The sequence below is a fragment of the Chroicocephalus ridibundus genome, chromosome 2, assembly GCF_963924245.1.
Source record: "Chroicocephalus ridibundus chromosome 2, bChrRid1.1, whole genome shotgun sequence".
Classification (NCBI taxonomy): Eukaryota; Metazoa; Chordata; class Aves; order Charadriiformes; family Laridae; genus Chroicocephalus; species Chroicocephalus ridibundus.
The window spans coordinates 48,720,186-48,745,882 of record NC_086285.1 but is presented as its reverse complement, the minus strand read 5'-3'; the positions used below and the strand labels follow the sequence as shown (position 1 = coordinate 48,745,882).

General features: G+C 38.2%; 1 protein-coding gene across 2 annotated transcripts in view; it reads left to right on the top strand.

The window, feature by feature from the left end:
- Positions 1-25,697, top strand: part of LARS2 (leucyl-tRNA synthetase 2, mitochondrial) — an 88,252-nt gene that overhangs the window by 44,782 nt on the left and 17,773 nt on the right. For both annotated transcript variants that reach the window (XM_063325356.1, XM_063325355.1), the window contains 7 exons: positions 3,079-3,183; positions 6,030-6,145; positions 7,147-7,430; positions 10,608-10,706; positions 13,350-13,487; positions 21,839-21,942; positions 23,137-23,319. In XM_063325356.1, the coding sequence (XP_063181426.1) occupies positions 3,079-3,183; positions 6,030-6,145; positions 7,147-7,430; positions 10,608-10,706; positions 13,350-13,487; positions 21,839-21,942; positions 23,137-23,319 (1,029 nt within the window). The remainder of the gene's footprint in view (positions 1-3,078; positions 3,184-6,029; positions 6,146-7,146; positions 7,431-10,607; positions 10,707-13,349; positions 13,488-21,838; positions 21,943-23,136; positions 23,320-25,697) is intronic.

The following is a 25,697-nucleotide window of genomic DNA, read 5'->3' as shown; positions in this document are numbered from 1 at the left end:
GAGCTGTTCCTGTTGAGAGGGAACAGGTCTTTTGATTGTTTGTATATGTCAAACAGTGTCACATCAGCCTGTCCTGGCTTCAGAAACAGTAACGGCAGCTACGTTAGAATTCTTCCTTTTATAATGGCTGTAAAACTTCATAGTATATAAAAGCAATGGAACAGATTCTTGGTTTTTTCATGTACCAGAAGTGAATAGTCCAACTCTGACTGTCAGCCCATTGGAAAATCTCACGGCTATATGGTAATACGTCATTAGCACAAAGACAGCCGAACCAGCTCTTACACCAATGATGATCCCTTCCTGTCAAAGGGGATGTAAAGAGGGCAAGAGATCATTAATACATAGCTAAGTGGGTGATTGATAGATAGCACAATAATACTCCATGAATAAATTCAGAGTAGCCCTATGGCAGGTCCTGACTTGTACAGAGGATACAAAGAAGAGGTAATTCTTTAATTGGTGTTGATTGGTGTCCTGAAGGCTCCTACCACCAATTCTGCCTTTATTTAGCATCCCTGGCCAACTATTTTTCTGTTGTTTGGAAAACCTGAAGATTATAAGAGTAAACACAAAATATACTGAATATTTTTTGTTTCCACTTCAGGCTGGTGTTCAGTATTTACTTTTTCCTAACTGGTGGCATCCTAACACATGGCTTCATTGTCTGTGTAACATCTGATGTCAATAGCAACGAAGCAGGAATCTTGTGGGAAATTGTGATGGTTGAACAGAACTTGCTTTATTTTTGGGTGCTTCATTTCTGTAACCTTAATAAAGTTCACTTGCTGGCAGAAAAAAAAAAAAAAGGAGCCTGAATGTGTTGAGTATGTAGAGCCCTTGTCTCAGAGCTGAGCAAAGCTTTGAGAATTTTTATTAAGGAACAAAGGAAGAAATTTGCAGTTCTTACAATTCAGCCAAATCAAAGCACTAACCCCAGAAACGTACCTCCAGGTACGTGTCTGTATCTTTGTTGGATCTTGTGCTTTAAGCCAAACCACACAGGTGCAAAACTTGTTTTTAATAATGACCACGATATATTTATTTGGATTTTTTAACATGAAAATACTTGATAGGCTTTTTTCGTGTGTCTGTTAACAATAAACTTCACCTTTTAGTTGAGCTAAGTTAAGAAACTCTTATCTGGAATGAGAGCCATAAGACCTTGAAAAAGAGGCTTTAAATCGGATGCAATTTCAGAATCATAACTCTGCTATCATGTACTCCTGCTACTTGTAAATATATCCATTTTCAGTTGAATTTGGCTGATATTTCTTACTATTTCTTGAGCATTTCAAAGGTATGGACTGGTATTTTACAAAGAAGAGAACATGCATTTCAGCCATGGTACGTAAGAAGGGCCAACAATGGCATTTAAGTAAAAAGAAATTTTTGATGGCCTTGGATAGAACATATTTTCACATAAACCAAGATTTTTTAAAAACATTCACCAGTAACATTAAAATTTTAATTGTTTTCTTTTCAGCAGAGATAGTCTTGTAACTCCCTTTCTTCACTGTGTTCTCATTTAAATAATTAGGAGGTTATGTTTTTATGTTTTCTAGGAGAGGAAAAAAAAGATTTTGTATGGCAAAGTAACTTAAATTTCTAATACCTTTACTCTTGGAGTACAGCTCTGTATTTTAGGCTATTATTACTTAAATAGAGGTGAGCAACTGGTTTTCAAACATTCTTTTTTTTTTTTTAGCCTAGCAAAATTTATGTTAGTTTAGAATCTGGTAAGTCTTCTAGTTTTGTCAGTGTGAGGTATCTGAGATAAAGATTTGATCCTTACATTGTTCATTATCTTATTATAATACTGTGCATACATTCTTTTACATTTGTAACTGTAATATCATCTCTTTACCACTATTATAATAATGATGCGAGCTAATGAGCAAAATAAAGACTGCCTTCATTAACTGGAGTTATTATTTCGGGTTTCAGCATAAAATCAAAATTATTGCTGGGTGGAAGAGAGAAGTTAATTTTAAAAGCAGACTGTCCTACCCACTCAGCATCCTGATCAGGAAGCTTTTTGCTTAGTTGCTTTTAAAGAATGAAATGATTCCTTTTGTACATTTTTAAACAGAGGAGGAAATCTATGTGCGGTGGTTTGAACGTGAGAAATTTTGTCTAGAATATGGGTATCTCAGAGACCTGAAATTGAATATATTGTTTGTGTTAACAAGACTAATGAGACATAGTAGCCCTACTCTCTAAAATGCTGTTATTTTATTTCAAGCAGATTTTATGCATAGCAATACAAGACTGAGATTTTCCTCAGCTTAGCTATGAAGATAGGTGAAACGAAGCTCTTAGCAGTCTGTATTTTAATTATTTAATTATTGTAATTGTCATCAACTTAAAGGCACTAAGAAGTTAGAAACAGGTCCAAACTGAGATGTGGGGTTTGAATCCTCAGGTTTGATTTTCTTCTTGCGGAGTCACCAAAGCTACATGTTGTAAATCAATTTCAGTTTAGCAGCCTTGATTCTCTCCTCTTCTCTCTCCCCTTCCCTGTGGATAGTAGGTTCCTCATCTCTAATATGAATATAAATATTCTATTTGGAAATCAATTAGTTATTTAGGTTTCTTTTTTTACACTGGTCAATATTTCTTTGTAGTTCTGGTCAATATGCTTTGTAGTTCTTCTGTAAGAAAACAAATAAGTGTAGTTTATATGCTCCCCTTCAGTTTCACTTGAATAACTGGATTTTTTTCTGCTTAATTTTGTAATGTCTGCTAGTATATAATTCAGGGCTCACAAGACCCAGTTCGTACAGCTCTGCAGCTCACAAATAGTGGTCAAGGACTCACTATTTTTTTTACTGTAGTCCAAATCTTACTCTTTTTATTCAGGTGTTTGTTATGTTTTCTCATCGTGTGAATTTATCAGTCAGACTTACTGAAGATTTTAATACGTCTGAACATTTTAGAAATGTGATTAGGCTTTTCATTTTCTTTCTTATTTAAACAAAATTCTAATTTAAATTTCATGCATGTTTAAGATAAACTGAGTTTTAAGCATATTTTCTGTCATATTTTACTTACTGTGATCATTACATTTGTTTTCAGACTCGCTTACTTCAGTAACAGCTGTGAATTTGCTTACCAATCAGGAGATCCCTGTAGTCATCTCAGCAAAAACCAATTTTGAGAATCTTGTCGATACTAAAATAGGTATGTGACATTTAACGTGTGAGTGAAATAGTATAGTTTTCAATTGCTGTGTTGGAGCACCAGATACTGTTGCGGCAAATCTTTGAACACAGTGGCTCTCTTCTGGACTTTGGCATCCTGTTCTTCATTACTGTTCTTCATTAGTGAAGAAGGAAGGGAAAAGTAGTTATGTGGAATCTGTCTGGGGGAGAGATTTACAGGATGATAAATTTTAATGGAAATATTATAAAATTAGTACGTTTAATGAGCTAAATTTGAGGATCTGCATATCTTAAGAGGATTGATTACCTACAGTGCGTGTGTATTTGGCTCTCTCTCACCATCCTTAAGAAAAACAGAACTGTACCATTATTTGACATAAACATTTTGCAAACAACTTAAAAGTTTTAGCTTGTTTTTTTGTCTTGTTTTTTTACGTAAATTATGTGCAGCCTGATGGAGAAATGTTTCAGACAGTAAATGTACGAAAGTTCCAAGTTTGACTTTCATCTAGTAGTGTTTTTCTTGAGGTCAGTAAAGTAAATCAGAATAGGTAATAATTCTGTCCAGGTAGTCCTGGACAGTTATGTTGGACCCTCTGTCTCTAAAGGAAGCATTCCCATAATTCAGGCACCTAGTTTAGGATTACTTACTCCTTTCTTGCACAGGGAGCCTAGCCTTTCAATATAGGCAGTTAAGTACTGATGATGTGACTGTCCTTCTAAGTAAAATTAGGAATTGTACTAACTTTTTAAAATTGTGTCCATTTTAATCTTCTCAGTGTACCTTCATCAGTAGCCGCCACCAAGCTTTTTGTTTACTGTTGTGTTTTGCTGTGGTCTCATCTCAGCTGCAATGAGTAGGCAATGTTCTGTGCCAGTCCTAATAGGAAATACTTCTTTATCTCTTCTTTCCCCTTTCCACTGCATCCGTATCCCTTAGTCCCTTTTGTTTCTCCCTGTTGTTACTTCTTTCCTGCCCTGGAGCTACTCCTTTCTTCTCTACACCACTGCCAATGTTGGTTGTTCCTGCACAACAACTGGACTGAATAAAACCAGATGACACTGCAAAAATGTCTTGGATGACCCTCACAAGGCTGGTAGAAGTTATTCACTTGGGCTCTATAGCTTGCTTACGCCATGCCCGCATCTTACACTTTAGGAATGAATCTGTTTTTGAGAACCTTGGAACCTCCGCTTATGTGAGAGAAGCCAAATAATTGAGATACCTAATCATATTTTTCATTAAAAGCTTCCAGCTTGCTCACTGGCATGTACCTTGGCCTTATGTCTGTTGGAAACAGCCCAGCTCTTCCCGGGAAGTTCTGGATGCCAGCTGTTGTTGAGCTCTGCGAATGTACATTAATTGCATGATCTTTTCGAAAGAAAGAAGACCAAAAAGTGGGGCCTGCTTTTTTTCCATTTGTAGAGCATATTGTGAAGCCACCTGTTGCAGGCTGCAGGGCTCTCTGACAAATTAAGATTCTATAATAGGGCCTTGAAATTGCGAGAGCATACATCTGCTGGAAAGATAAAATAACAATTCCATATTTTGCTAGTTAGGGAGTTATTTGTCACAGGGCAGTTTTGCTTGGTTTTCTTGTTATCTGCTTCCAGAATATTATATATTGACAGAGTTAACGTGTAGCAGGCATTTCATTGCCTGAACAAAGACAACTGTTAAACTGGTTATGAATGAAGTAGTTTGTATGTTAATAATTCTAGTGTACTTAGCAATAGTTTGAGAGTCTTTGTCTGTACTTTTCACCAACCTAATGTTAGCATTGGCTTGTTGAAATAAGTTTCTTTGCCTTTTAAAGATGACAGCAATTGTACAAGATTGTTCAAATATTAAATAAATGATCACTGAAAGGAAAAAAAGATGAAGAAATATGTGTCTCTCTGTGGAAATAATAAATCTGTTAGTATCTCAATGTTATTTCAGAATACATGGGATAATGAAGTTAATAAATGTCTTAACTCACCCTGAAAGGTAATCCTCCAAAGTAGAACAAAGTACTTTTCAAAATACACACAGCAAAGTCAGAGGGAAGATGTCATCATCTATCAATATGAGTAAGATATATTTAAAAATAATGTGTCATTTCATGGTGCTGGTAAATCACTATAATAAAAAGAAGTCTACGTGGCTTAGAAGAGGAGCTTGCATTCAAAATGTATGACTGACCCAAGTAATAAGATACAAAGGGAAAGACAGCATGAGGGGCCTTAAATACTCTGCCTTCTGTAACTGACTTGAACAGCGGTAGGAGGTGCTCTCAGTAGTTACATTCTGAATAGAAAACAGATGTTATTTGAATTCTTTTCCTGAGATTATAAATAAATCGTGTCTTTCATAATAAGTTAAAGGGATAGTAATGTTAGAGATTATTGCGGTACATTTTAATAAACTACGAAATTAGAAAAAGATTAAATTTACTGTTGAAACAAGAGGACTACTTAGGCTGTTTGTTTAGTATTTATTTCTCATATTAGCAAATAGAATTTACATTTGTAATATTTAAATATTATATTTAGATAATAAAGTTGTATTGAAAATTTTATTATTTGTCCGGATTTTTCTAGCTTTACTTTTAGACTTTTTCTGAACCATCTAATGTTCATCCTTTTCTGTGGCGGGACGTTGATTAATACTTGGATTACACAGAAACTGAGAAAATGTGTTTGTAATTATTGCTGTTTGAATTTCACTGCTTAAAGATAATTAAAGCATTTTTATTGTTCTTAGATTTTTAAACTAAGAGAGTGTCATAGAAATAAAATGTTTTATCCTGAAATTGATGATTGATATCCATATTAGTCAATCCCAGAACTAATTTATTCTTTTCACTTTTCCCTCCCCCCTAGGAATACCTAGTACAAGTGCAGAAGATGCTGCAGTAGCTAAGAATCTGGGCATTCCTTTCACTGAAGTCATTGAAAGATTGCCAAATGGTTTGGAGAAAGTCATTAATTCTGGGGAGGTGGGTATACAAGTACGATGTTCTTTCCAACTTACAATAACAATGCAAACTAAATCTGTTTTCACGAGAGTGCCAGATAATTTGTATGTTTAAAGGCTTTTTTTTTTTTTAATCAAGAATCAAACCAGGCTTACGCTACCAAATTTCTAGGAATAATTTAATGATGAAATATGCTGGCTCTTCTGTAGCAATAAAATGAGGTTTTTTTCCTTTTGTGCAGGAGAAGAAGCTACAGTATTTGTCTGAGTTTATAATGGAAACTGAGTAATTGATCCTGTGTTAAAAGTTGATTCTTACTTCACCATCTCAATACATTTTTAAGCTAAACATTAATATATTAGTGCTTTTTCCCCCCTATTCATTGAAATGTGTCATAAGCCTTTCTGTTAATGTATCTGCCTGAAGTGACATAGAAATCTTATATTTAAATATAAAATATATACGGTGTTATAGGTCTTGGAAAAATGCATTTCATAGCAGACGCAAAGCTCATATTCTGTTACATGACAGGTAGGGTCTAAGTGGTTAAGATGCATCTGAAAGCAAGAACAGAAAAACCCCAAATGAACGTAGGAGAAAGAAAGCTGCTGAACCATCCACATTTCCTCAGTCTCTGCCTTGTGTTGGTGATATTCCGAAGTTTCAGCATACAGCAGTTGATTAAAATATCAGCGGTAAATGCAAATAGCTGCCAATAAAGGCTGAAGGGGTCTACAGGGCTCTTTCTCAGCCTTGTCTATTCAGGCCATCAACAACATTACCCTTTGATTAAGAGGGTTTAAATGAATCAAATAACTGGTATGTTCATGGTCTCTTGGATAGAAGGAAGTTAAGCAGTGGGAAGGGGAAAATTCATAGAAGAGCCGTAAACTTTCAAAAATTGCACTTGTGACTTTTGTCTGTTCTTGCATTTTCACTGACAGCAAATATACGTTTTTCTTACTTCTGCTGCTTTTCTTTTTTTTTTTTTTTTTTTTTTTTTTTTTTTTTTTTTTAATCAGATCACAGGCATGACTCGGCAAGAGGCTTTAAAAGCTATTACCCAGCAGGCCAAAAATAAAGGAATAGGTGGAGACCTAACAAGTGACAAATTAAAAGACTGGTTAATATCTCGACAGCGGTACTGGGGAACACCTATTCCCATCATTCACTGCCAGACTTGTGGCCCTGTCCCCGTACCTTATGAAGACCTACCTGTGGTGTTGCCCCATGTAACCACCTTCACGGGAAAGGGAGCCTCACCTTTAGAAGGTGCTCCAGAATGGGTGAACTGTTCCTGCCCAAGGTAAGCCAATGCTGCATTTACTGCGGACTGGGACAGATCCCTTTGTACCTGCCTGTTTCTCTTTGTGTTGACAACTGACCACTCTGAGCCAGGATACTACTCCAGAATGGTGTTTAGTCTGACTCAGCATAGGGTTGGTTTTTTCTTATATACTCTGTAAAACTCCTTTTTTGCAACACAGAGACCCACTGCTATTTTTTCATAAACGTTCATTTCTTAACAGTATTTCTTACTTCATTTGCTACAAGAATTTTCATTATCTTTCACCAGCAGAGTTAATACAAAGCTTATAATGACTATCGAATTATTTCCTTTTCTTAAGGAAACTAACATCATGTTCATTTTCTTAGCAATAGTCCAACAATAAAGCGTTTCTTCAGCTATATAATTCTTTATCATGAAGAATCACATTCACTGTATATTAGAGATGACAGCATGTAATTCAGATTGAAGGAGACAGTAAGTATGTGCATGTTGTCAGCGTTGTAATCTTTATTGTTTGTAGTCCAGCTGTTTAAGAAATAAAACAGCCTAAATTAACTAGTGAGAGATATGTCATGAAAATCAGTTGTATGATCTTGAGGGCTACTGAGATACTCTGTACACTGAAGTTTGCATACAGGTTCTGCAGAAGAACTGGTAGAACATGAGTTATCCCAGAGAAGTTTTTCATCAGCAGTGCGATGCAATGCTGCTGCTAACAGACTGACCACATGAGAAGTATGTTATCAGCCTGCCAGGCAGGGGAATCAGACATAGAAATGGCATTAGGGCTCTCATTGATAATGCAGTAGTTTCATTACATCTCACTGTATTTTAACATTTGCAGGGTAGAATATCACTGTGATCTTCGTTTCTAAATAGGCAGCTTATGCACGGCAGTTCTGTGGTTCTCTGGGAATATATATTTTGACCTTTGTTGATAACATGTATTTTATGTAAAACACACATTTACTTTCATGTTTCTGTATAAAAAAATTACTTCTCAGATATGCCTATTTAAATTACATATAGTTAGTATACTTTAAAGTGTGACTCTGACAGGGAAGCCTTACTAAACAAGATGTACAGGTTTAGTAAAATCCCCGGAAGCGCCTTGGTCTAGAATTCTTAATTTCAACTGAAAATTTTTCCTGGTGTTACTACAGTCACTGTCTGCACTCCTGGCTTCCTCCTGACCTTAATTCAAAAATGATTTTGTTGTTTACCAGGCAACTGTATATTTTGCTGTATAGCAAATCCTTATGGTTTCTGGATAGTTATTGTGGCTGCCCTACTTAGAAGTGAATCAAGGCATACAGGATTAGTTTCCTAGCCTAAAATACGGTAATTTGCTGAAATTAACAGGTGGTTTTTTTTTTTTTTTAAATTCTCGCCCTTATTTGGCTTCTAATTCTCACCTGTCTGACAGCTCTCTTCTGTATTGCTCATCCATATGTCTGCTACAGTTTCAAATCCTTTGAGCTATTGCCTTTGTGTGTGCCCTCTTCCTTGCTTCCTTGCTTTTCCTTGCTCTGAGAAATTACGTCATCCCTTCCTTTAGTCCTTCTCTCCAGTAATAGAGGGTTTTTTCCTTAGTTGCATTTAATATCTAGAATTAATAAGGAAAGCAAGATGGAAAGATACAAAAGTCTGCGAGTATTTGAGTGACAATAATGTAAGCAATCATAAATGGGAGGAGATGCCCAACTTATTCGTTGTTATACAAGTCCAGGTAATTGCGTTAGTTGTCTGAAGATCGTCTAATGAGATTACAGTATTGTGCCTGTTGTATACATTTTGAAAGATGCTCATGCTGTCTGCCTCTTAGTGAGCCATGTCCATTTGGAGTACAGGCAACATCAGAGGCACGAAGCAGACATAATTATGGTTCAATGCCTGTAAAGTATTCTTGCTTCTTACTGAAAAGCCATTCTGTTTCAATATAATACAGTATTATTTTGCGTTGACCAAGACTGCTTGTATGTACAATTTAATAAAATGGTTATTCTATTTAAAAAAGCAGTCAGGAGTAAAATTTCTTTACTGCATTATTTGCATTGAAAGAAAAACTTGCTGGTAGAAAAGGACCTGGGGCAGAGACAGAGAGAAGGAAAATGTTAATTGGTGATGCTCTTCTAAACTTGCCTCAGCAAGCCAAGCTGAATTAACAGGCAGACAGGCAGATACATGTTGCAGCTCAGTTATCAAGCTTGGTCACAGACTAAATATGTAGTTGGAAAATATTAAATAGCCAGTACCCATTTATTACAGATACTTATTACACGTATACATACATTTAAATTTACATACATTTATAAATTGCATACATTTGTTACATATAGCCAGTGGTATTTATGTGCAAGTTTATCACAGGTTGCAAAGTTTTATTTATATTAGAATAATCCCATTTAATAGTAAGAGTTTTAAAGAGGGATCATTTACAAAAAATGAAAGTTTATTAAAAGTTATTATTGGCTCCTACAAACAAATAACTTGCATTCGGGGAGAAACCAGCAGAAAGTAAGCCGAGCTTATAAAATTTATTTAAAAACTGTTTTGTCAGGGCTGCCAATATAAGCAAAAATTGATTTGCAGTTAATCACAAATTAAAATTGTGCTACAAGGTCTAGAAGAGACTTGCTACATCTCAGTGGAAGCTGAAATTAAACTAAATTCATTTTTTCTAGAGACGATAAATGGATTCTGCAAAGACTTTTTTGTCCAGACAATCAGAGAGGCAACCACCTGCTCCATCTGCTGAATGTTTATAAAATGATTTGTCTGCTGGTACCTAATGAATGTGATATGTATTGAGTTACCATTAACTTTATGGCAATGTACGGTTGTCTGTGCTTTAAGACTTGCTTCGTTTCTTTTAAAATGACAATTCTAATAAATGCCAGGAACATACAATGGAGAAGGCTGTCCGGGGCAGTGCTGTCTTCTGCTGTTGCAAGATGTTATAGCTGTTCAGGCTTCTCTTTGATTTGCATTTTGTTTGGTTTGGGAGGGAGAGGGAAGGAGAGTGGCCTCTGTAACTTGTGTTGGCCGTCTTCTGAACGTATCACTCTTGAGACTGTTCAGACCCATTCAGTTTTCAATCTAAATGTCTTCACGGCCACTCTGTACACAGTTGTTTTTTCCCCAAGCTTGTCACTCATATAAAAATAGCTTTTCTCCTTCTCTCTTGTTCAGGTGTAAAGCAGCAGCACGGCGGGAAATCGATACCATGGACACATTTGTAGATTCCTCTTGGTACTATCTGAGGTACACTGATCCTCACAACAGGGACAGGTGAGGGCTGCAGGCGCAGGGCTGTTGGGTGGGCCACCCTGCTTCACAGGGTAGAATCATAGAATTATAGAATCATCTAGATTGGAAAGGATCTTTAAGATCAAGTCCAACCACCAACCTAACCCTGCCAAAACCACCACTAAACCAAGTCCCTCAGCACCACGTCTATCCGTCTTTTAATACCTCCAGGGATGGTGATTCCACCGCTTCCCTGGGCAGCCTGTTCCAATGCTTGACAGCCCTTTCGGTAAAGAAATTTTTACTAATATCCACCCTAGACCACCCCTGGTGCAACTTGAGGCCATTTCCTCTTGTCCTATCACTTCTTACTTGGGAGAAGAGACTGACCCCACCTCCCTACAACCTCCTTTCAGATAGTTGTAGAGAGCGAAAGAAGAGAAGGAAGAAAGAGGCCAGACACACGTGTTTCTTGCTTCTAACTGCCTTTGCAGAAAGAAGCATCAACCCCTGGGCTGCCCCGATTTTGTGCCTGTCCTCTGTCTTGAGTGCAGCACAGGATAGACTAGGAATGGCTCTAAAAATATGGCGTTTGGTTGCTCCCGTGCCAGGAGATCTACAAGAGCAGAAAGTGTAGACACAGCTGTGTAAGCACAGGAGTTATGAGGCAAAGGGCAGAAGTTTACATGAAAGTGGATTATGGGGCAGGGCACAGAGGAAACGTTCAGCTGAGGAGCTGAAGATAGTCCTTAGTGCAGGATGCCATCAAGAATGACAGCCTACCGTGACTTTCTCTGAGACTGTGGTAAGTTGCATGGAGCGTACTCTCCCTGGCAGTGCACTGAGTGTGTCGGTGTGTGGACAGACAGTGCTTTTCCACCAGTAAGAAGCGGAATAGTCTAGTGTAATATCCAGCTGCCAAGAACGGCACCCTTGTTTCTTTCCTTTTGGATTATGGTAACTCTTGCTACCTCCTCCTGCGCAGACCTGAAGCGAAGTGGCATCACAGCAAGTTCCGGCTGTGTCGGCACTTTGACTATATGCAAAATTAATGAAAGGAGACTTTTCATGTGCTGCATATTAGTGCTTGCAGCATGGAAAGTGTGAGAAGACAGATGTAGTTATTTAGCTGGTTTTCTGCTTCATAGTCCACCTGTAGTAGCGCTGCTGATAGCGCTGGTTTTTCCAAAAAGAAATTAGTGGAACAGCTCTACTGTGTAAGCTAAGGAAGATAGAAAGAGGTGCATTTTTTAGATACTGATATGACATGTAGGGCTGTTTGGGGGTTTATTTGTTGCCCAGAGTAGTGTCTGGGCACATACTGCATAGCAAGTGATTTAGTATAGCTGGGCCAGTTGGTTTTATTAGATATTGGCAGCACCAGTTTAGTTAAACTAAAGAAATATCTTCTGTGAACACTTTTATTTCACATTAATTTTAATTATTTTCTAGTGGCACTGTGAAATTATTATTAATATTACTGAGTTATGCAGACTGCTTCCTCTCCAGTGACACTTTAAAATATTTTTTTTGTGCATGGAAAAAAAGGGACTTTTCCAGAAGTAGAAGATAAAATAGTCAGATGCGACATCCAGCTGTTGACGTAACAGTTAGTGTAGCTAACTCTGTTTTATAGTGAAATAGCATTTTTATGGACTTCTGCACTAGATTGCTACGTCCATTTGATTTATTTATTTATTTGGGTTTTTTTAGCTAAGCTAGGTGTACGTAAACCCTTTATTTCTGTAAGTCATATTTCACAGGTCTAGAATTTGGGAGAATTACTCTGTTGATTTGGGAACCCTGTGAACGAGTTAGTTTTGATTTGTTCCACTAAAGACATGAATCCCAGATACACTATTTGCTTCTGGGCTCATCTGTGAGGAAAAAAGTGTTGTTCTTCCAGAAATTACAGATGGAATAATCAAACAAGTTGATAAAACAGGTAAATTTGTTAGAATGGGTCCATAAAGCATGTATTAAAGAAGAAATGTAAAAATGGTATTTTGAAGGCAGGACCCTATTACAGGAGACATAACAATATTTAATGAAGCAGTAAGCAATGCTAGGAAACCATGCAGGTGACCTCCAATGACATAGTAAATATGCTCTAAATGACAAATTTACTGGAAATTCATAGAGCATCCTTCAGTTGGAGTATGGTGACCCATCTGACTCTTCAAAATGTTTTGCAACCTTATAGTAAACTGCTTCATTGCCCCCTAATGGCAAGAATGCAAATCTCCAATTAAAAAAAAAATCAACTGTTTTTGAGTGGGCATGTCTTTTGTCTTTTGCTGTAATATATTTGTATGTAAAACTTGATAAATACTAAAAAATGTAAAGGCTAGCCACAGGGTACTTACGAAAAAATAATTTAAAGAGCAAACGAATATTTTCATCACTTTCTCAGGTATTGTATGTGAAATCTTAGTTGCTTCCCTAAAATATATGAAAATAATATTTTCGTGGATCTGCTTGTCAGAGGAAATTAAAATTTTGTCTGTAATTTAAGAAACATAACGCTTCTTAAAAATTAAAGCGATCTGATAGCAAAAGTTTTATAACACATTTATAGCTCTCAGTAAATAGTGGTGTCTAGCCAAGTATGATGAACTACTTTAGAAGAGCTAATCTTTTGTTTCCATACTGTATTGTATTTTTTTAATAATTGTGTTTTTTCAGGCCCTTTAATAATGACTTAGCAGACTACTGGATGCCTGTGGATTTGTACATCGGAGGAAAGGAACATGCAGTTATGCACTTATTCTATGCAAGGTTTTTCAGCCATTTTTGCCATGACCTGAAGATGACAAAACACAAGTAAGCCTTAAGATATTTCTATAAAAATCTTTCATATTTCATTTGACTAGCAAGAGTGTTAGTGGGCATTGTTAACGATGATAGAATGTTGTATTGAATAAGCCTGAATTTTCCTGCTTGTCAGTCTTGGCTGACTACTTGGTTTCTCACAGTCAGTTGCATTTTCTGTATGCATACATACATAGCATTTTTATTACGTGAGTATTAACTGGCTCAGAGCAAGTGATGAAATGTTGCTGTAGATTTTCAGCCTGCAAAAGCTTGCATAAACTAGTAACTTCAGGCATTCAGAGTAGTGCTATTATTTCAAATTAGGTAACTTCATGCACAGTAATACCATTAGTTTCAGTGGAACTATGCATATTTAGAAAAATAAGCACTCCTATAATTCACTGTAGTATTGGAGCTGAACAGTGCAAAGCAATTTTGATAAGCAAAAGCAGTATATGTATCTGCTGTCAGTTTATTTTTTATTTAATGACTTTTATATAATTACTCTTAACTACTCTTGTTGCTGATGCTGCTATAGCCTAACGGCTAACCTCTGTTTTGGTTAGAGGTAAAGTTTGAGGCAGGAAGGTGAGTCATCTGATGTTCTATTCTTTGTCCTCTCAGGGTCCTAGCTTGACGTCCCCATTTCCACTGAAATTCTGACCATTTTTTTCCCTAAAATGGCATCTCAGGAGTGCCTCAACGGGGAGGATACTAGTGTCAGAATGGTGACATACTGCCCCTTGCTCTGTCCAGTTCTCCCGTCAGCAGAGACGTTTCAATAGATTAAGTCAAAATGAGCGATCCCATGAGAGCAACTGCTCAGTAATTTCTCAGCTGGCAACTCGTATGCATTCATTCTTTACTAGTATCCACGCTAAAAACTCGATGTAAAAGACAAACCTACATATACATGGTGCTGGACTCTCTTGAATGCTACAAAACTAGAACTTAAGTAGCTGCGTGCCAAAAAAAGATGGACTAGTTAGTGGAGCCAGCAGAATATTTCCCTGGGTTATTTCATAATAACTTGATGAAAACAGGCGATGTGTTTTCATCACTCATTCCTGCCTGCAAAATAGTTTGCAGAAAAAGCTGTATTTGAGATTTTGGATGTGGATGATTTGTGTACCTGTGTTTCACCCTGTTGCCTCCAGCTTGCATGGCTGTAGCAGGAAGGCTGTTCCTCTTCTGAGGGAGCAGCTGTCTCAAAGCAGACCCTTTCTGTCATAAGCACTATTCCCTTAAGCAGAGAATTTCAGAGCTTTTCCTTGCAAGCAATTTCAGGCTTATCAGTTCTACAAAAGACTTTACAATACTATCATCCATCTAGTGGAGCTGTAAGGAACAGCAGCAAAATGTTCTTTTGCTAGTCAAATACTTCTACCTCCCAAAACAACATTAACTATGGTGGCTGAAGTATTGTCGCTGTAAACTGAGACCACAAGGAAGGGGAGGTGTGCTTGAAAAGTGAGCAATCTGCTCTGGTGTGCAAGAAAATGAGGAGGTATGGGAAAGAGGCCAGTGGGGACCTCCTGAGTGAGCTCAAGTACTAAAAGAAGTGCATGGAAAGGGGAGGCGAGGATGGGCTACCCCTGGAAGAATGTGGAAGCATTAACCAGGTAGGCAGGGTAGAATTAGAAAAGGCCATAGCTCATCTAGAATTGAAACCGATGAAGAATATGAAGGCAGTAAGAAGGGCTTCTGCAGCTACATTGACAGGAACGTCAAGGAAGGTGTTGGCCTGATAAAAAAATCAGACAAAGAATCTAGTAGCAAAGGACAATCTTTGCCTTGCCTTTTGCTGTCAAGGTTTGTGCTTAGTAGGAGAGTTTGAGGGAGAGAGGTACGACCTACTGTAGAGCAGGATTGAGTTAGGGATCGTTTAAGTAAACCAGGCACGTAAAAGTCCATGGGACCAAATGATGTATCCAAGGGTGCTGAAAGAGCTGGACTTTACCATTGTGAGGCTGCCGTCGATGGTTTTTGAAAGGCCATGGTGATCAGGGGACGTCCCTATTGATTGGAGAAAGGGAGAAGCAAAACTTATCTTCAAGAATAGGCAAGGATGATCCAAAGTACTTATAGGCCAGTCAGCCTCACACTGGTACCCAGTAATATTTTAAAGCAAATAATCCCAGTAGTAATTTTCAGGCACATGAAAGACAAGGTGACTGGGAGTAGCCACTACGAATTTACCGAGAGAAATTACGCTGAACCTCATCTGCCTTCTTTCTGTGGTGAGGTGATTCCCTCTGTGGATAAGGAGAGATCTGTGCATATCTTTTAGCGTGACTTTAGCAAGGCTCTTAACAAGTTCTCCCATGGCATACTTGTAGCCTCATTCAGGAGGTGCGAACTGAATGGGTGGACTACAGCATGGATGGAAAAACTGTCTGGACCATCAGGTTCAAAGAGTCAATGTTCAAAGTCTGATTAGCAGCTGTTTGCAAGTGGTATTCCTTAGGAGTCATTGCTGAGGCCAAGTGTATTTAACATCTTCTTCAATAATCTGGGCAGTGCGACAAAGTGCATCCTCAGCAAGTTCATTGCACGCTGGGAGAATGAATGGCAGGGCTGCAATGCAAAGGACTTTAACAAGTTGGAGGAGCAAGTCTGAAGTGCTGACAGGAATCTCATGAAGTTCAACAAAGACAAATGCAGAGTCCTGTACATGGAGCAGATTATTAATGGAAACAGACAGGACTGGGCCAACTGTGCGAGAAGGAGCACAATACAGAAGGGCCGTAGGGATCTTGGTGAGCACCAAGTAAGATGTGAATCAGCAGCCCACTGGAGAGTATACTGCACTGCGTTAGCAAAAGCATGTCCACTTTGATTATCTCTGCTCATCATTTCAGAAGTCACATCTGGAATACTCTGTCCCATTTTGAGGCCTCGCGGTGTATGAGACTATCAAACTGGGGAGGGTCCAGTGGAAGGGCACTAAAATGGTCACGGGCTGAAGTACGTGTCATACAAGGAGAGGCTAAGGGAGTTGAGTGTGTTCACCCTGGAGAAGGCTAAGGAGGGAGTCTAATTGCAGTCTACTACAGGAGGATTATAGAGAAGACTCTTCTGAGAAGTGTACAGAGAAAGGAAAAGAGTAATAGTACAGATTGCAGCAAAGTCCAACTGGATCGAAGGAAAATAATTTTGACAGTAAAGGTGGTCAGACTGGAACAGTTTGACCTGAGAGGCTGTGGGATCTCCATCACTGGGTATTTTCAGAACTCAGCTGGATGAGGCCCTGAGCAACCTGAAGTTAGTTCTGGTCTAAGGAAGGTGTTGGACTGAGTCACCTCCAAATGTCGCTTCCAACCTACATTATTTTAAGAGTCCGTGATTCTGTAGCTTGTGAATTTGGAATGTGTTTTTTTCATAGTCTGCTGTGACAGAGCAGTAGCTCCAAAGCACTGTGCTTCAAGTGGTCTTAATATGGTAAATTGCAGAAAAAACCTCTTAACTTCAATGAAAAAAAAAAAGCTCAAAAAGCATTGATGATGTCCAGTGACAGTAGCAGGCAAAATCAAAATTGCTTTCTGTAGAAGTAGTTTGCAAGACTGTGGAGAATTCCTTTGAGGCCGTATACAATCTCAAGAACTGTTGCACATGTGAAGATATGTTACAGCATTGCTCCTAGGATCTCCTGTTTGTACTGCTTATACCTATGTTCAGAATGCAAGATGACTGTAACAAATTCATCATCATGCACAAAATTGTTTGTTTGCTTTAGCTCTATACACTTAAAGCATTAGGTGCTTTTAAGCCGTGAAGTCAAGTTAGGATTTTGTTTTGATGTGGAAATCTCAACTCCTTTATAAATATAACCACGTCTTAAATACATTTTATTATTGGTGAGAAGCCACTTGTGCTCAGTCTTCTGATAGGACTGCTCAAGGGCTGGTCTGAGAGATCTGAAGAGGCTGATTAGAAACAACAAGCTTATTTTTAGGAAACTTAAAGTCATGGTGTCAAAGCCCACAGCTCCAAGGGAAAACATTAAAATGTTAAAAAACACTGCCCTCTTGTGCATATCCAGTCTTCCACAAGTAGCTCAGATCTTGTTCGCTGATTAAATTAGGAAAATTCTGCTACATCTCAGTTAATGAGAGCTGCCACCATTTAAAGTGTTATCTTATATCCTGACAAATTCTTATGATTATCCTATTAATCTGTTGTAATTTTTCATTTTGATAGGTTTTCTTCATGGAAATTTTCATTGTTTGGCTCCTATCCACTGACTTTTAAATCCATTGAAATATTTCCCAATAATCTTTAATTCTGTACTAATGGCTATTAATATAATAATGAGGTTGAAAACAAAAGTTTAAAATTTCATAGTTTAGATTTTCAAAGCAATCTCTTTATAGATGATGTACATTATTACAATAGAAATATTATAGGCCATTCACTTACAGATGTCATGCCTGCTTTCATGGAAGATGCAACGCTTATAGGCATTGAAAATTGTAAAGGTGTCAATATAGTTTAAATATCCCCTGAAGATGAGGCATGATCTTTTTTTTTTTTAATGCATTGAACTGGAGATGGTGGGAAGTGCTGCTCATTCCCTCAGTTATGACAAGGCAGAATGAATAGCACCCTCCGGGTATTGGTACATGTGACAGCAGATTAAGCCCACATTGATGTCATTTTGTTCTAGCAATCTGGTCGGTAAAGTGCATCAGTTCTGGAATTAATTCACAAGCCAGTCAGCCCTCCCAGCTGTGACCACTGTTGGGAGAGGGGCCAGGTAGGCAGCTGGGGCCAGCAACCTCCTCATCCGTTCCAGCTTAATCCACCCTGGCGAGCGTGTGCTGACACACTCCATTACACCTGCTCAACTGTATTATTGCAAGTACAAGTTACACAGAATTTGGCTCTTCCCTCGACTTCAGTAATCGGTTCTGTCTGATGAATAATTGTAAATGGAATCTAGCACACTCTCTCTGAAGGATTATGAAGCAATAAAAAAGTTTATTGTTGCCATTAAGTCAGCAGATTTGACTGTGATAAAGAGCAAATCTGTTGAGTCACAAGGCACTATTTTTACATAGCTGCATTACAGAATAAAAGATACGTGTGTGACAGAAATAGCTTATTCTGTAAAGGAGGGATGTTAGAGATTCTCTATGTTCATTAGAGACTTTATCACTAGTGTTGATTTTAAGTAAAAGCACTCAGCTATTGATTGTGTAAAATCTGAACGTTCAATATTGTTCAGTCTTTTTTCTGCCTAAAATTATCAGCTCCCACATCCCCCACTCGCTCCTGGCCTTCTACAGGATTACCATAGAAATGAACCTGTATATGGACGTTACTGAAAGGAAAAAGTTGGATTACACACTTGATGGCTAGCACAGCTGATCCTTCTTGGAGGTGTTAGGCAGACTTCACAGGCAGGGTCCCATCTGATGTATAACACAACCAAAAGCTGCACACAGCTAAGGCCACAGTGCCCATACTCCAGCGTGGGTGGCAACAGGCTTATGGGTGGGTGGAGTTGTGTCCCATTCCAGCGTCCTTACAACTTGAAATGTGTCTGTCTGTCTGAACACAGCTGAGTTTCAGTTGTTCCCAGTGGGATGGTTCAGGAGGTATTTGTGACACCAGGCCCTGAGTGGATGCTGCAGTGTTTAGATCAGAATTGCGTCACACCTGATGGGCTGGGACGTCTCTGCAATCCCCTTCCGCAGCCAAGAAACACTCACTTTCTTCCAAGGAGAAAGGTTTAGGTGTGTGGCTTTATTAATGTAAATGAAAGTGTCGCTTTACATGTGACCATGAGATGGAGCCACCACAACACTGGCAAAATCACTGCACATCAGGAGAAATTCAGTACAGGGCTCAATTTGTTTCTGAGCCCTGTGTTTTTTAGACAGGCTCTGGTTTTCTCATTTTGGGCATGTTTCCATTCTGCAGTCTCCTACTAGGAAGACGTGGGGTTTTTTTTCCCCATACTTGGTAATGTATTTTGTATTGCATTTTTGTAGCCTCTGTCAGCATAAACAAAAATAGGAAATGCTCATTCCTGCATTCAGCTTTTAATAACTTGGCATATGATCTGAACTAACTCTTTGTCATTAAAAATAAGTGTTCCTTGAAAAATCACTTCCAGTGGAGAGCCCTGTCTGATTTTGATGTTCTGGCTACCTTGTTAGCTTTATTTTAGATAGCAGCAAGTGGAGCTATTTTAATAACTGTTTGAGATCTTAACCAGTCTGAAGTCTGAATGATAGGGGGAAAAAGTATTTTTATTTGTCCTTGGTGTAATATCTTTAGTTTGTAGAAGAAACTTATCCTGAACAGTTATGTCCTGGAACATTTATATACCATTTGTTAATGATAGGTTTACAGGGGTTTTGTTCAGGATTTTCATCTTCTAATTCACTTGGATGATTTGAGATAATTATTTGAAATTTTAGATAATTGTTACCTCCTATTTTTAAAATACTTTTTCTTGTTTATACTGTCTAGATTTGACTTCAGTTGTAATCTCCGTTAAGTTCCTTTGATTTATTTCTAAACAACAGAATTTTTTCAGGCAATCTATGAAATATTGTTTAGAAAAAGATTTATAGGGATGCTTGAATTGCTACTCTGACTTAATAGTGTTGATAAAACCAGGTGGCATGGTAGAGACTAGTGCTGCTTGGTGAATGAATGATAGACTATGTGACAGTACTTGCACAATATTTAGAAGTATAGAAATTTATGTTCGTGTTCCAATATGAATATGTTGAAGATAAAGTATGAAGCCTGTCACTTTCTCTCTCCCAGTTTAAAGCTTTTCTTTCAAATATCCCCTTACTTCAGAGTCATCAAAAAGGTTTAAAGAGCAGTACTTGGAAGATGTCTGCTTCAATACAGTTAAAAAATGCATAATTGTTCTATAATTTAATAATACTTTAACTATATTATTAAATAAATTACAGCACTTTAAATCATGAGACAAATTGTCATATAATTTATATTGCCTAATAATGTAAAATACTAAAATGACTTCATAAAAGTGAGAAGTGTTTTGGATTATAACTTTTTTGTACATGTGAAGTAAAATATGGAAGCCTGTTTTTACTTTTTCTTCTTTAGATGGATGGATTTTAGCTTTTTGAAAAATATGTAAATATAAGTGATGCATCCTTTTTACATAAATTGTTTTGGTAGACATGTGGGGCTTTGTTAGATGGAAATGTGGAAGATTCAGGTTGCTTAATATTGAGCACACATGTGAGCATTAGAAGATGCAAGTCAGTAGTACCCAGCGATGATTAGCACATCCTCCAGAATGACGGTCACCAGTGTCTTTGTTTGGAGGATCCCATAAGAAGGCTCCCCAGACTGTGTGTGCCTTCTCGGTCTGGCTTCATACCTCCTCCCTGGCCCCCGGCATTCTTAGAGTTGCTGTTAGAACTGCCTTATTTTCCTGGTCTACTGAGAGGGGACCAAAGCCTCTAGAGATTAATTTTGTTGTCTTTTTTTCAGTGAAAACAGCGACAGACATTTGACTCGATGAATTAGAAATGCAAGATCGTTAAAGGAGGTGGCCACAATAATGTATCTGTCAACGAGAGCAGTGTTTACTTAGAGTTTTTTCTTGCTTGAGTGCACTACTGCCCTTAGCTTTGGTGCATTAAGGCTCTTTTTAACTGTCATACACACATATGATGAGACTTCACTCTCCCTGATGTAAATTTTCCTAGAAAAGGCAAATTTTAATGTTCAAGATTTAACTAAAAACTAAAACTAAAAAATCCATCCACTGACATATGAACTTTCCAGCATTGCCATTTTTCTAGCGTACTGTTTTTCTTACAGCTAGGTCCTCATGGCTAGTTCTGCAAAAGGACAAGGCATACAAGTGCTTATGTCAGAGAAACTATCTTCTCCGTTTATAGAAAGAAATGTGCAGCGAGATTTTGATTTGTTCAAAATACTGTGTGCTCCTCAGAGAGAAGCTAGAACTAAATATTTGTAAGACAGTGAGGCCAGCTACTTGAACGCTTTTACGCATGGGAATTTAGCTTGAAGTTAGTGAAATTCCACTGTTTGCCAAGAAACTTTTGTGTATTATCCATATGCTAATTTAAAAAGTGACGTTAGAATAACTCAGTACTAAATCAGGATGCAAGAATGCGTGCAGAATACAAACAAATACTTACACTTGCCAGCCAGCCACCATGAATAAATGCACAAAGTACTCTTTCTAAGGTGACAACCATTTATGTATAGTCAACTTGAAATTCTTGTTTCATTAAATAATTGTGCCTGATTGGCTCAACACCTGAGGCTTATCATAAAGTATGCGTTTCACAGCTCTTTTCAACAGACAAGTTTCTTTTTCCTTCCATCCTTAGGGAGCCTTTCCATAAGCTCTTGGTTCAAGGTCTTATCAAGAATCAGACATTCAGACTAACAACAACAGGCCAGTGTTTGAAGAGAGAGGAGGTTGATCTCACTGGTAAGAGAGACTGCATGGGAAAATCAGCATAGGTGCATCCAGAAAGTCAGGGACTGCTTTGGTGTACAAGTCTCAGTGCTGGGAAAATTTGGAAGAGAAAATGAATCCTTGAAATATTTAAACTGTAGAGCAACTTCTGTGAGTTTTGGATTCATATGCACTGCTGAGTGCACAGAGACCCTACTAATCCGGCAGCTTTTAATTGCATCCAAACACAGAAGCAATGGTGTAGTATTATTTTAGTTCCAGTATAATCCAAAAGATCAGAAGTCAGTTTTGTTAAGACGCTGCTCAGCAGCTTGCTGAATGGAGATAGTCCCAGCAAACAGAAAACCTACAAAAACATCATGGCAAAGCTAACAAACACAGGTGTTGGCGTGTTCAGTAGATATTAGGAATGTAAAACGTGTATAGAAAAAAAGTGCTGTTTCTCAAGTTCTGTCCAGTGCCTTCACTGCAGAAGCTGGAGCAGCAAGTCCTGGCTTGGGGACCTGTAGCAACAAGAATGGTTTTGTCATGTTTGCCTCCCTTAAGCACTCCTCTCACAAAACCTTATTTTCACTGTTCTTCTCCTGCATACAAACCCAATAAGTCAGTTAAAAACAAACAAACGAACAAAATCCCTTATATTTACTACTGCCTGCTATCCTATTTTCTTCCAAAAAAGCTAGGGCTTTTCTGAAGCAGGTGGTTTTGCTCAATGGCACCTTCATCAGTCTAAATGCCCCTTTCCATCTCTAAATTCATGCAACAGAAGGCACGTTCTTGTCAGGATAACTTACTGCAATTGAAACCTATAAATCTGGTGTTGGTAAAAGCTAAGTACAGGTTGTACCAAATGAATACACCTGTCGAGGAGATTTTAAATGTCATGATTATAAGAATGCTTAAATCTCAGGGGCTATCAAGATAGAGGAGCATAGGATGAGTGCCAGATATAGCTTCTGAATGGTAAAAGGAGACTTTCCATCATGATGTAATGGAAACACTGGAATATTAGTTGTGTTAAAACATTAAAGTAGGAAAAACTTGGGAGGGAAGAGGTGTTTATAATGGGTGGGATTTTGTCTTTGAGCTGTTTGGAAACCAAAATACTCCACTAGAAATAGTTTTTCTTCTTATGCTTAGGGAACAAAACTGAATTGCTGTTACAAATGAGCAAAACTAATGTTTTGTGTATGTCTTAATATTTAGGAACTGAACCAGTTCACATAAAAACTGGTGAGAAGCTCCAAGTTGCTTGGGAAAAAATGAGCAAATCTAAGCACAATGGAATAGACCCTGAAAAATTAGTGAAAGAATATGGCATTGACACCCTACGTCTCTACATTCTGTTTGCTGCTCCTCCAGAACAAGATATTTTGTGGGATACTAAAAGTAAGTCGAATTGTTTCTGTTGTTTGTTTTGTGGTTGTTGTTTTCCTAGTGTGTTGTATTTTAAACAGAAAATTAATACAGTTCTTGATGCCCACGTGTTGGAACAACTGAATAAAAAAGCATAGCAAGCACATTTTAATGTTTATTTCTTTTAAAAGAGAGGTTGTGACAAAGATGTCACTGAGAGGCAGGCTTGCAAGATTATTTCAAGCTGCTTACCTCTTATAAGCTAAAAGCATGTACAAAAAATACTTCTTCAGTGGTATTTTCTTCTGCAAACTTGGACCTCATTCTTTTGTTTTTTATTAGCTATGATTGATTGACTGGAAATTATTATTTTATTTTCTTTGTTATAATTTTTTAAATCAGATTACAGATGAAACTTTGCAATTTTTTTTATTTCCATTTTTTTACACATGTATGCAATGGCTTTTTTTAAACTGGACCATGAAATACTTCTCAGTAGAATCTCATAAGAAGATAATCGGAGTTCCTAGTAACTAGTATTTGTACACTCATGACATTTTTATGAGCTTAGTTCTTGAATAAGATAAGATTTACCCTCCTACGCACTTATTTACTGCCATCATGCAATTTGTCATGCTGACAGATACTAATTTCTTTTATCTACTGTGGTTCATACATTTTAATGTAGTCTTATGCATGCATTTAAATCTAGCCCTCTTGTTGCATAAGGCTTTATTAAAACACTCCATGTCTGATTTAAAAACATGTATTTCTTCATTCTTTCTTGTGTTAGCTTCTTGCTACTTAATTCAGCCTGCACTGAGCATTATTTCAGTTATTATTACATTCAATGTGTTTAGTTACATATTATGGCACTGATGTATGTACTGGAGGAGTGTGCTGTATGGCTTTTCTCAGTTGGCTTTCTGTCATCATCTAGTTATAACAGTATGGAGCTAGGCATGTGAAGAGGTAACGTCTCTTAAAAAAAGCAACCGCTTGGAATCAAGCTGTAATTCCTGCATCCCTAACAGTACAGAAGTACATAATTCCCTCTGAAGCAGCTAATTCAGTGATACACAATCTTTTTGCTGTATTTTTCCATCTTGAAAATTGAATAACTAAATTAGTATGAGAATTGTGGGTACAAAATCTGAGTTGCAAAGTATACTAGAGCTTGGTGGTTAAACATTCTTTAAGAAAGCTAAGCACATGCAGGTATCATGCTACCAAAAATGAATTCAGTCATTCAAACCAACCTGTTTACTACTTGAGAAATACAACGAAAGATTTCAGAGTTGTGTCGTGTTAAACGAGTAATAGAAAAAGTGAACAAAAGGAGATGTTAGCAGCCTAAAGATACTTCCAGGGGGAAAAAATGGAAAGTAGGTGGAAAGCATCTCTTAAATCTTTAAAGTTTGGTCTGAATTTCTTAACGATAACAAAATAATGAATGTTTAAATTGAAGAAATCAAGCAAGTTGTGGTGGCTTTGACCTTGGCTGGATACTAGGTGCCCACCAAGCCACTTTAGCACTCCTCTCTCCTCAACTGGACAGGGGGAGAAAAATATGACGAAAGGTCTGTGGGTTGAGATAAGGACATCTCAGGCAAACCAGACTCAAGTTGGGGAAATGGATTTCATTTATTAACAATCAAAATCAGAGTAGTGTAATGAGAAATAAAACCAAATCTTAAAACACCTTCCCCCCACCACTCCTTTCTTCCCGGGCTCAACTTCACTCCTGATTTTCTCTACCTCCTCTCTACCTGAATGGCGCAGGGGGGTTGGGAACAGGGATCCTCACGTTCTTTCCCTGCTCCAGCATGGGGTCCCTCCCACGGGAGACAGTCCTCCACGAACTTCTCCAACATGCATCCTTCTCACAGGCTGCAGTTCTTCACGAACTGCTCCAGTATGGGTCCCTTCCACAGGGTGCAGTCCTTCAGGAACAGACTGCTCCAGCATGGGTCCCCCACAGGGCCACAAGTCCTGCCAGCAAACTTGCTCCAGCGTGGGCTCCTCTATCCACAGGGCCACAGGTCCTGCCAGGGGCCTGCTCCAGCATGGGTTTCCCACAAGGTCACAGCCTCCTTTGGGCATCCACCTGCTCTGGTGTGGGGTCCTCTTCAGGCTGCAGGTGGATATCTGCTCCACTGTTACCCTCCATGGGCTGCAGGGGGACAGCCTGCCTCATCATGGTCTTCATCACTGGCTGCAGGGAGGGAATCTCTGCTCCAGCGCCTGCCGCACCTTCTCCTGCTCCTTCTTCACTGACCTCGGTGTCTGCAGAGTTGTTCCTCTCACATACTCTCAATCCTCTCTTCTGGCTGCTGTTCCCCTTCTTAAATATGTTATCACAGAGGTGCTACCACCGTCACTGTTTGGCTCAGCCTTGGCCAGCAGGAGGT